The sequence below is a fragment of the Amphiprion ocellaris genome, chromosome 12 (genome assembly GCF_022539595.1).
Source record: "Amphiprion ocellaris isolate individual 3 ecotype Okinawa chromosome 12, ASM2253959v1, whole genome shotgun sequence".
Lineage (NCBI taxonomy): Eukaryota > Metazoa > Chordata > Actinopteri > Pomacentridae > Amphiprion > Amphiprion ocellaris.
The window spans coordinates 5,194,327-5,206,384 of NC_072777.1; the positions used below are offsets into that span (position 1 = coordinate 5,194,327).

Sequence of the window (12,058 nt, forward strand, 5' to 3'; positions counted from 1 at the left end):
GTGTTTCCCGATTCCAGATGGCGGGGTGCATGTTGTCCTTGTGTTTCTCCCTTTTGTTAATTGTTTCCCTGTCCCACACATGTAAGTTGTGTGTTTGAGGGTTGTCCCTTGTATGTGTCTGAAGTCTATCCTCTTTGCGGGTCTTCATGGTGGTGAGGAAGTCATGCGGATCAAGTCCTGCATGTCTGACAAAACCTGGAAGTTGCTTGAAGTCCTCGCCGATCATATTGTCCATATGTATGTATAGTGCATGTATTTATAATTCTGGATGTCTATAGTGTAAATCTACGACTTAGTTGTTTGTAATACTAACATCTAATAGATATCCATCTGTCCCATTGCAAGTTCCCTAATGAATGCCTCTTCCAGAGGTATTTTCTCTCTTTTTTTTAACTCACTTCACACAACCTAACCTTAGTCACATGAAATGCATCATTCATGGCTTCTCAATTACACCGAGGAGCACAGAATTTTTAAAAGTGTGTTGCATAATCTGGTTAAAGCTGAGGTTTTATTTTTGGCACGGACATGTAGAATAAAGCAATTTTAAATATATATCATGATTATAAGCTTAGATTTGGTTGTTTCCCCAGATGAAACTTAAAGTTCATTGGATTAATTTAAGAACACTTCAGCAATTCTTCTAGTTTTTAGAGTTTCTTGCTATAATAGTGTAATTTTGGCCATTTAAAAAAAAAATAACATGCCTATCAAATTTATATCGAGTTTTGATCATCTTTCTTTATCCAAATCAGGAAGTGAAGGTGCTGTATGTTGTACACATTGGAAGTGTAGTTGTGATGTGTAATATTGCGGGACTTAATATTCTTGTGAAGTCCAACAAAATATTGTTTCAATCACGTTGTAGTCCATCTAATTACTAAGGAGGTATCACATTGGTTTCTTGAGTGCATCCACACAGCTTTGTACATTTCTACAATGAATCCAACATGAATCACTGATCTCGGCCCCTCATTAACCTCCAGAAACTTGCATGATTTTTTTCAGGAATTCCTCGACCAGCAGGAGCTCTGTTGGCTCCATGTGTAGGCCTGTCAGAGGTCAGCTTCAGCTGCTCCCACAACAAAAGGGCCTCAGTCTGACCCAGCGGGGCCCAGTAGTCCTCCCACACTACCATCCACTACAGTTAGCCTTCTCGGGACGCCGTGGCTGCAGGAAACCTAACGTATATCTGCTGTCCAGCTGGAACAAGCAGATGGGTAGCAACTCCACTTTTGGAGAGCGCAGGAAAATCAGGCCACTAGTAGCTGGGGTTGAATGAGTTGGCTTATAGCCTAAAGGACTGTAGCTTTAATCCTCAGACCTTCAGGGAAAAAACAAAGTGTTGACAAGTGAGGGAAAATAGTCTTTTATCCTCCAGCGGGAAGTGCTGCTGTAGCCTTTGAGGCCAATATGCAGGCAAAAAAAATGGGCCGGGCAGCTTAGGAATGTGAAGGAGAGCATGTTAATGACTAAATATAGGGTGTGTTAAGAAGCAAATGTATTAAACGATGCAAAAAGTAAACCTTTGGTGTCCACTCTGAGCCTCTTACCTGTCTGATGAAGAAGTCCCCATGGATCAGGGACACTAGGCCAAAGTTGGTGTATTTGAACACATGGTCCATTAACCACATCATTCTTTGTACCACCTGAAAAAAGGCAGAAGAAAAACACAATGAACATCTGTAAAAATGAATAAATAAAACGCCTCATAACTGTGCGCAGTCCCATGTTTTCCTCTGAGCACAAGCACAAGACTTTGGCTTTGGTGTCAATGCCCCAAACTGATACCGCCCCTCTGAGCATTTCCACCCTCATGACCTGTGCCGATGCAGCTTTGGCTTACTGTCCTTTCAGTGCTAAGAGGATAAACTGGGCCAGGGATGCAGTTGTTGAGGCGGATCATGTCATGTTTGTGCACTGCAGCTCGGCAGCTCCGGTACAGTGCCAGCCTTGGCCAAAAAAACCAAAACAAAACAAAAACAACAAACACACAGCTGCCCCCTGATCTGTATTCAGGTTTATGTTGCCTAACAGCTGTGGAAGTTTCTCAAGAACACATGATGCATCTTTTCCTGTCAAATCTGTGTTGACCACATTAACAAACACGCCACTGAAAGAGAGCTGTGACATTTGGACACGTTTCTTTTCCCTGCCTTTTCACAATGACCAGCATGAAAGAATGCAAAGCAGCTGCCACTTGACTCTCTGCACATTCGCTGTTGGCTTTCCGAGAACTCGGCAGCAGAAAAGTCAAACTCACATTTTCGAATCTGAATGCAGCAAACCACAGCACTGTTTTGCGCTGGTGTACGTCTCTACTAGTGCCTCAGCTGTTTTGACTTGAAAAGCATCCTCACAGTGTCATCCCATCACTGAGGAGCTTTCCTGAACTACACACAAAAAACACCACCAAAAAAATAACCACAAAAAACCGACACACACAAAATATGGGCAGTCAGAAAGTGAACATATAAAATGGACAAAGGAAACTGGACATCAACTGAGTGGAAAAGAGACAAGCTAATCATAAAAACACTGAATCCTGGAACTTAAATGTTATTATTTGATGACTAAAAAACTGACTTTTTCTCTGATCTATTCGTCCAAAACCTCTCTTTCTGTCCAGCTATCATTGCGCTAAACAAACTGACAGCTTAAACACTGGCAGGCCTTTGACATACAGTTTAAAAGGATAATTAACCTGCTGTATTTCTTATTAATGTGGCTACTGTGGCTGTACATATCAAGCTAACTCTTCACCTCCTTTACAAAGATTCAGGGAAATGAAGGTTTGCACAAAACGGCGCTCCCCGCAGTAGCAGGTTTCAAAATGGCATTTAAGAGGCAGCTAATTTCTGTGTTTGCTTTTGGTCAAAGTCAAAAACAAACTAGCTGTGGTGACACTGACATATGCAGTTTTGTGCAATTCACCTTTTCCCAGAATTTCTACAACAGCAGAGCAAAGTGCAAAGTTAGTACGACCCAGAGAGCAACAAATAAACCAGAATTATCCTTTAAAACAAACATATTAACCTTTGACGGAAAGTGTTTTTAGAACAATGTTTGCAGTTCTACAGTAACTCCATATTCCCAGTGACAAAGCAAGACACACACCTTTTGCTTTTACAGAGTGCAGTACAGCCTGCAGGTTCAAACTTCTGTGCCGCTTTTTATTTACATTGATGTCACCAGAGCAACCAGAACACTCCTACAAGAGGTAGACGAACATATTCCTGCCTCTTCTTACCGTGCCCTTGTCTTGCAGGCACATCATGAGCGTGCACACGTCTCCTGTGGATTGGTGGTTGACGATGACCATGGCTTCTTCTTCAGAGATGGGCCGCACGTCATCCCCCCACTCCGTTACTGCGAGGCAAAAACACAAACAAAGACACATTTTGATTAAACATGAAGTGAAAATAACTCCCTCTGACGTGCTCTATGCCGTTTCCATTTGCAAACAAGGTGACTGTTTGCATTCAGTGTTTGTTGCTAAAATTCATTATATGTATGCTGAAGTTTGAACCAAGCAGTTTCTGAGGGTTTGTTTTTCTTGTCCAGTTTTACTCACCGTGGGATCATTTTTCTTTGCAATATAAAACCCTGCATCTCTATGGAAACAGCACTACCACGGCTAGAAGTAGAAACAGCTCAGAAATACCTTCTGTGGTATGTGACATGTCTATAATGCCAGAAATCATTGAATTTCTTTGTTTATTTTACAAAAAAATGTAAAAAGCTGGAATCAACATATACAACATTTTTCCGTGTGCTCCCATGTGATACCCATCCTGAAAAAAAGATGGCTCTACACACAAGAGATATTTTACAAATTACATTTTTATTTTGCTTTTTCAAGCTTGTTTCCTGTCTGCTGTGTTCAGCCTGAATTTTGGTCACATGGCTCTTGGTCACAACTGAGTTATGCCTTCTCAGTTGCATCTTGTAAGGTAGAATTTTTTAATTATTCACAGAATCTGGTTCTTGTAAACAGTTTAATACTGATGATTTTTTTTAAAGGAGACCTAAAATGAAGTGATTCTGATGAAATAAGCTTTTGGTAATGGTTAACAAAAGTTAGTTTGGTTAATTTTTCAAACGAACCCTGAAGTCACACATGATTATTTTAGTCTTTTTATGTTTTTTTCTATTTCTGGCTCTGATGAATGTTTTTTTTTTTGTTTTTAATATAACATGCCTTTCAAACCCACCTACGGGTTTTGGGGTTAAAGGGCATAACAACCACATTAAACGTATTTTCCTACTGATTAAGGCCATGGCTTGTTGGTTTCACAATTAAATATGTATTGAAGTATAATTACACAATATAATAATGCTGAATGCTGGCGCGGTTTTGACTCTTCAGACTTTCCCCCTTATCGCTCTACACTTGGAACTGTGAGTGGATTTCTTAGCTCATGTAACATTGGCAGGGATGACTTTTAAAAAATGTGCTGTTTACATCGAGTGTTTGCTACATAGCAGTTTTCTTTCTAGCTTCATTTGTTGTTGTATTCTTGCCACAGAACATCATTAAATCAGCGTAAAACCATTAAATGAATCTGCATGCTTCTCACCGCTCCATAGCGCTGCAAACTACACAGAAACATCTAAGAACACATACTTCTGCCAAAGATGCCCACTTGAGAGTGGTTCTTTAACAGTTCTAACGTGCATTTATATCTGGATCACAACATTCATCTTCTAGATACTTCCATTCAAGTGCAACTGTTTCTAAGGGATAAGCAAAAATGCTCATACACATCTTATGTTTTGAAAGCCAAAAATCACCAAAAATCCCTGAACAGTGAAGCGTGGTTTAAAAGGCATTATACTAAGAAAGAAGCATACAGCAGGACAGTTTTAAACAGAGAGCCAGACAGGTGTGCTTCATTTTATCAACTGAATTAAAATGGAGTGAGCTATAGCGTCTCTAGTATACACAGCGAAATCCACTTTATCTCTGTCAACAGTTGCATCCCTTTAAAGCGACAATGTGGCCCTCGACGTTTCTTTTTTCTAATTCTGCAAGTGTCCCGACACCCCAAAGACAAACTGCCAGAACGTGTCTGATCTGCATATCCTTCCTGCCTGGATCAGACGGTGTGCTTCCACACACCTACATCCTAAGTGGGTTGTATAAACAATCACACTTTGCTGCTGATGTGGCCAAATGAGTCTCAGATCACATCCAGAGGTGGTTCAAATGATTACATCATGTACAGTGGGATTTTATGCATTTTGCTGAACTGGATTAGTCATCACCAAACATGCATACTAATCCATGTTGAAAGTGAATGACAAAATGTTGGCCTGTGGTTTTAAATGAGAAAGGAGAAGTGAGTTTCAGGAAATGGTATCCTCGTCACTTTCACTACCGACCAAAGCAGAGGAAACAGTCCAAGTCGAAAAGGGATGATCTGTAATCGCAGACTTTCAAATCTAAATTTTAAATTTGCGGACTCAAATGTCTTCTGTGGTTTATGTTACAGCCATAAGGTGTAGAAAAATATTGGAAAGAAATACAGAAACTCCCAGTGCATCATAACTAACTTATTTACTGGCATTTTATTACATTCTGTCAATTAAATCAGCTGCTGTTTCTGTTTCTACAGACTCACATTTTTCCCCAACAGTTAGTGAGTGTGCCAGACTTATTTATCTCTCAGGATGTAAAGCATTAGCATAATCACGTCTATTTAGTATCAGATGCTGCATTTGTGCAGACATTTCTCTCTTTAAAAAAACGTTTTTTGTAGGAAGCATTATTATGTTTTTAGTGAACAACGCAGCAGGTCCTCACACAGCACAGTCTGAACATCCTCAGTTTGAAGACGTAATCTTTAGGCTTTGTGTCAACACACAACGCTATTAGCAGACTTGTTGGTATGGGAGCTCCCTGACTGAAATAACATTTTTCATTTGGATATGCACAGCGTTCTGCAACAACAGGAGATGAGGCTTATTTGCATGTCCATAAATATTGTCTCCCTGCTCGGTGAAACCACATAGAGCATCCATGTTCGTCTGAGAACAGTGATAAAAATAATACGAAGCAAAATATAGCCGTGAGCTGCAGTTCTTTGGGCCCAGTACAGGCACATCAAGCTGGGTACACTGCACACAGGTACATCAAGGTCTTATCTGCCCACAGAACAATTTTGATCATGATCCGACAAAATGCTGCCGAGATATGACTAATTTCCTGTTTTAGGACATCGCAGCCAGCTTCATTCAAATGTCACAGCCAGACAGTTTGCATTGATAAAATTAAGGTGAAACAGTGATGCAGACACCAAATCAGCTAGGTATTGTTCATTCATGTGTATCAGAGCTTAAGATCTAGTGTTACATAGCATGCAGCAGGAAGCATGCACTTGTAATGATTGAGCCGACAGCTCTACCAGGTGATTCAGTCACCGCGTACAGCAGCAGCAAAACACAAGAAATGGGATATCCAAAGTGCTGTAGTCTTGTAAAGGATCTGGCTTAATATCAAGACTTGTTGGCACTGTAATATTTATCACTGAAATGAGTGTATATAAAAATCATACCATATCTTTTTTCTCAAATAATATCTGAACACATTTAACTACTTATGTCACTACACCAACAACAAGAATAAATGAAATCTGTATGGCAAAAGGACATACAGCCACACGGATATACAGTGTGCATAATCTGCAATCTGCGGAAAGCCAGTAATAATCAATCAAAGCTGTCATGAAACTAATTTTCCAAGAAACTCTGTGTGCTTGGTCCTGTGTGACACAAACCAGTTGTCAACCCTTTTTCACTGATCTGCATTCTGACTACACTTTCATGCCAAAACAATGCAAGTGTCAAGACAATGTCAATGCAATGTTCACAACTGTCTGAAATCTATATAAATATATTGCATCTGTAACTGTTAGATACTCATTTAAGATGGAGAGGTTTTGATGGTAAAGTCACTGCTGAGAGTTTTTGTTCTGAGGTAACTCAGGTTAGCCATATAACACTGTGGAAAATTAAGATGAACCAAAAGGAAAAAAAAACAAGCTTCCAATCTGAATAGACAATTCAAACATAGTTGAAGAAATACGCACTTTATTTAGGGTGCAACAAATTCAAAAGTCAACTACCAAATGAAATTACCAGCCACTGGGTTCAACAACTTTAACTGCAGTGAAGTAGCAGAAATCCACATAAAGCACGAAAACAGACATGGGCTATATTACAAAAGTACAAGGAAAATCTTTATTTATTTATTTTTTTAAGTAATCGCACACCTAAAACAAACACAATATTGACTTTAAAGCATAACAAGAGCCACCGGGCAGAATCTGAATTACAGGGAGTTCTTGGTTTACAACATCCTCGACCTATGGCACTTCATTGTTACATCAGAACTGGTTACGTAGAACTAGTTAGTGAGCGAATACGATGACGAATACGTTGTCACACGGTGCTTTAAGACGGCTTTGTGCCACCTTGGATTGTGCTACATTCGCTAACTTTTTGCCCTTCGTTATGGCTCCAAGTGAAAGTCAGACTCTTCCGATGGCAGTATTTGGAAGAAAAGGAAAGCCATCTCCATGGAAGTGAAATTAGATAAGATTAATGAAACGCTCAAGTTGTAAAAATAGTGCAACATATTCCGTTATCTTCTTGTAAAATGACTCATACATGCACGAAAGTCAGTTGGTATTCATGATTTTTCCAAAGAACTGTTTGATATCGTAATGCATGTAATAGCTTTGTTTACATTTTTGCAGGAGTTCCGACTTAGGCGAAAATCGACTTACGTTGGAGTCCCGTTCCTACAGCTCCCCTGTAGTCAATTATCTGTTTCAATAAACAAAACATCATTTGACTCATTAACTGCAGCCCTGATTTTAGGTATTTTCTTATAAATACATTGAAATTCATGAACAAACAATTACAAAAAACCAAGAAATCATAGTCTTAATAGTCTTTTGACTTGCAGTATTTCTGTATAAGATCGTGTACGCCATCTCAGTAGGAGAAATTTATGCTTGTAATGATTAGGAATAAGTGGCTGCTAATAGGCCTTTACTATGTGGTAAATTAGCAGACCCTTTCTACTGTTTGCAAGCGATACAGTGAGTGTACTTGACAAATGCTTTCAGCATGACAATAACCAGTGTCTGTCCGCCCTGACAGGAGTGGATCTCCTCTGCTTTCTTTCCCTGATTTACATTGTCAGGCGTCTATTCAGAGCACGCGGGCTACTTCACCACCCCTTCACCTGTATCTGCTTGTTGACGGGATACACATGGGAGCTGCAACAAAGCAGGAAACACGGCTCATTTGAGAAGAAGGGTGACAACAATGGCCCTCCAGGGGAACCGCATGAGGCTCCTTTGCAAATCAAAACGCACTTCGACGGCGTTGTGTTTTAACGGAGAACCATGGAGTCGAAAAGATTCAGTTGATCTCCATAGTTCAGGGCGGGCCCCCTTCCAGTTCTGTGTAATGCAAATGTTGCATCAGTCAGAGCTTAAGGGTGCAGAGTGACTGAGCGTTTCTTCCCCACAGTTAGCATTACGACTGTGACATCTTAATTAATCAAGAGTATGACACCAGCGCAATAAAACACAGCTGCAAGATACAGAACTGGCATATTTGGTGTATGACAAATTGTCAAAGGGCCTAAATTGTTTTCCCAGCAACAGAATGAATTTTAAAACACCAACAGTGACTTTTAAAAAGCTCCAAGCAATTAAAACATGCCTTCTTTGGGACCATTTTGTTCTTGGATGTTCCCTATTAAATGGTGGATTTAATCTGTGGACACGACATGACAGCACCTTGTGAAGCAAGATGATAACTGTCAGGTTTTCAGTGTAAAGTTTACCAGCAGTACGAGAGTAATTAAACATAGCAGGAGCTGAGATCACAATTTCTCCACAGGCTGGAACGCTATGCAGTTCAAGAAGTGAAGCTTTTACCTTTCCTTGACCCTAAAAACTAGCCGTTTTGCTCTTACCACTGTTCTGTCTTCATACATAAAAGTATCGAGGTCAAGCATATTGTTCAGGGTTACAGGAAAAACCATTCAGGGAAATGAAGCAAGTACAGAAAGTACACAAAAAAGGCAGTGTGAAACCAAAAGCACACATTGCAATATTCACAGAGTTTCCATTTTTTTTTACCATTACCGTTCGCCGTTTTATGTGGTGTTGTGGGGTAATCTAGTGTATCAAATGGCCGAAGTCATTAGCAAGGCAGAATATGACAAGTTCATCTTGAGAAAACAGACTGAAAGACGCCGGTCCCAAATTAAGTGGAAGGAATCTGCCTGTATTCCTGGCAGCACAACAAAAAATGAGATGCTAAAGAGTCAAAGAACCCTAAAACTGATAAACAGCCTAAAGAGCATTATTCTGATGACACTGCTGTGGGAAATGCAGCCTTAAAGTTATACGAGCATGAGCGGAACGGTAACTTTTCAATAAAAATATGCATGGTGAGTGTCACTGCAAACATCTCCTGAATATCATCATTTGAGTCAGTTCTGTCCATATTTTTATACTTGTAAAGAGCCATAAGTACATATAGCTAAAATAAAATAACAGACTTAATTTCTTGTCTATTCCTGTACTAAGTTTAATGTACTTTCAAGTAAGACTATCTTCCAAGTGCGGATGTTTAGTTATTTGCCTTAATACAAATGTCAGTGTAGGTATCTTACAAAACAATGCAAAATTTTCAGTTTTACTTTAGCTTTCTATTGTCAAGTCTTTGCTGTCAGAGTGTCAGGGGTCTTCAGCTTTACCCAACACCAGACGATAAGCTAATGCTAGCCTTCATCGACTGCTCTAGTTTAATAAAATGATCAACAGGAAATAAAAACATTCTTAACTGAGACCTACGATTCCAGGCTCTATTTACTCCATCAAATAAGAAGGTTCCAGAAATAAAATGGCTTATGTCCGCTCATTGTGTAAATTACATACCAGGCAGATCCAAAAACAGCAGGTCTTTTATGTGAAAAAGTGAGCAATTGTATGTTAATGTAGACTCCAGTGAATGAGGTGTAAGATCTGCCGTCATGACCCCAGGACAAAGCAAACCTGTCAGCATTAACCATTTCTGCATGACTCATGGTTAAAGGATAAATTATTTCCCTGACAGGCTCGTTTATGGTGAAGGTTGTAAGTTAGTCTCAGTGCACCTTGAAGTCCAACCCACAGCTTACTATTTAGCAGTTTCTATGGCTGCAAAGATGAAGAACAACTGCAAGAAGCTTTCTCTTGCTCTTTCTTGTACTACTCTTAGGCTTTTTAAATGTTTGGTAGAAGCAACAACAATCCCCTTCTTCAACACGCCGTGCAGCGTTATTTTTAATTCTTTAATTATCAAACATCCCCACAAGGACATCTCACTTACATTTATGTCAAAAAGAAGATTTTGATGAAAGAAGACGGATGGAGACAAGTTATTGGCGTGTTCAATTTAGGCTTTTGTCTCACCTCCTGTCGTCCAAAGAATAAAATCAATTCTCATGGGCGCAGGAATCAAGAGCACACTTGGAGAAAAAAACGACACATCTGTGACACTTGGACAGGGGTGTGTGGGGTGTTTGTACCCTGAAGGCAATGTCATTTCATAAGGAGCATGCCGTCGCGCTTGCTGAAGTCCCCATTGTTGAGGGAGAAGAGCGTAAATGATATCACAGAGATGGGTCATCTGTCAGATAGAATACATTAGGGAAATTGTCTTTGAGAGATGACACAGTTAGCGCAGCAGGATGACAGCCACGCTGCAGGCACAGTGTCTAATCCGGTATCTGTGGTCAGCTAAACGGTGTACCGCTGACCTTGCCGCCCATCTCTGTACTTCCTCGTGTTTCTCTAGAGAGAGAATTGGCAAGACATCATGACATCTCCTTCAGAAAGGTGGCCGTACACCTGAGAGTGGCCGAGGAGGAAACGGTCTCACAGATGGGGTAATTTGACATTGATGGTTTAAGGTTTTTGGTTTCAACTCGATGATAAGTGCTGATTCACATAGTGGTAAATTACTACCCGTACACATCAGCAGCCACAGTTTAGAGGTCTTGCTGCTTTTGCAAAAAAAACCCCAAAAACTGATCTGTAGTAGTGAAATATCAGTAGCTACAAGAGAGCAGAAAAGGTTCGTCTGCAGGGGTGAAATAATGGCACGGTAGAAGAAACCGAAGACACAGTCAAGAGTAATTATCACAGATATATTTCTAATATAGACATATTTTATTTGGTCGTAACTGCCCAACAGAAATTCTAAAGAGCATCACAATCACAGGCTGTGCACCAGAGAGCACCTTAACTTAATGTCACACTTGGAGCACAGTTCATTTGAATAACATGTGTGAAGTATTTATGAATTAATTCCACCTAGTCAGCTCAATGTAAAGACAAATTATTGATTGACCAATGATCAAAAACAATACGAACATAAACACTCAGCAGCATAGCAATTACAAGTGCAGCAAATAATGGGCGTAGGTCAACAAAAATCGATGATCAAATGTGTTGTCGGCCAATTCAATTGTCGATAAGTTGGTGATGTCATAGCGTGTATTTTTGGGCTGACTCAGAATTGTTTTACATGCAGGCATTACTGCTTACAGGAGTGAAGTGTATCACTACACGATGTGAGTCATCGTCTGAAGTGATTGTATTGAAGCAAGGATAACCTTCTCTCAGTCTGGGGACATATGGACCAGGTTCACTGCTGATCTCAGCACAGGAGAATTGGGAGGCAAAACCAACACACCAAAAAAAACAAAACAAAACAAAACAAAAATCTGGGTTTTCACCACTGAATCATCACCCCCTGGTTTTAGAATAGATTGGCCATAACGGTTGGAATCAACACGGGTCCACAGAGTGTAGCCTGCTAGCACTTCATCCCCAGCAAGTCACAGAAGCTATACAAGAGCAACCTAATGTTGTCATCAATCTGTTGCTGGTACGTGCCACTCCCCTGAGTCAAAATGACACTTAGCTGCAGTAATGCATCAGCCACCGGATCGTCAAGACATCCATCTATCCGCCCCGTCTGTCTC

The 12,058-nt window shown here is 40.2% G+C and overlaps 1 protein-coding gene across 3 annotated transcripts in view; it reads right to left on the reverse strand.

Annotated features, from left to right (window-relative positions):
- The window catches only part of lpgat1 (lysophosphatidylglycerol acyltransferase 1), a 69,660-nt gene that overhangs the window by 41,096 nt on the left and 16,506 nt on the right, over positions 1-12,058 (reverse strand). For all 3 annotated transcript variants that reach the window (XR_004846310.2, XM_023297016.3, XM_023297017.3), the window contains exons 3-4: positions 3,251-3,369; positions 1,554-1,649 (exon numbers count right to left, since the gene is read on the reverse strand). Coding sequence is in view for 2 of the 3 variants with exons in the window: in XM_023297016.3 (XP_023152784.1) it covers positions 1,554-1,649; positions 3,251-3,369 (215 nt within the window). In the remaining variant the exon portion in view is untranslated. The remainder of the gene's footprint in view (positions 1-1,553; positions 1,650-3,250; positions 3,370-12,058) is intronic.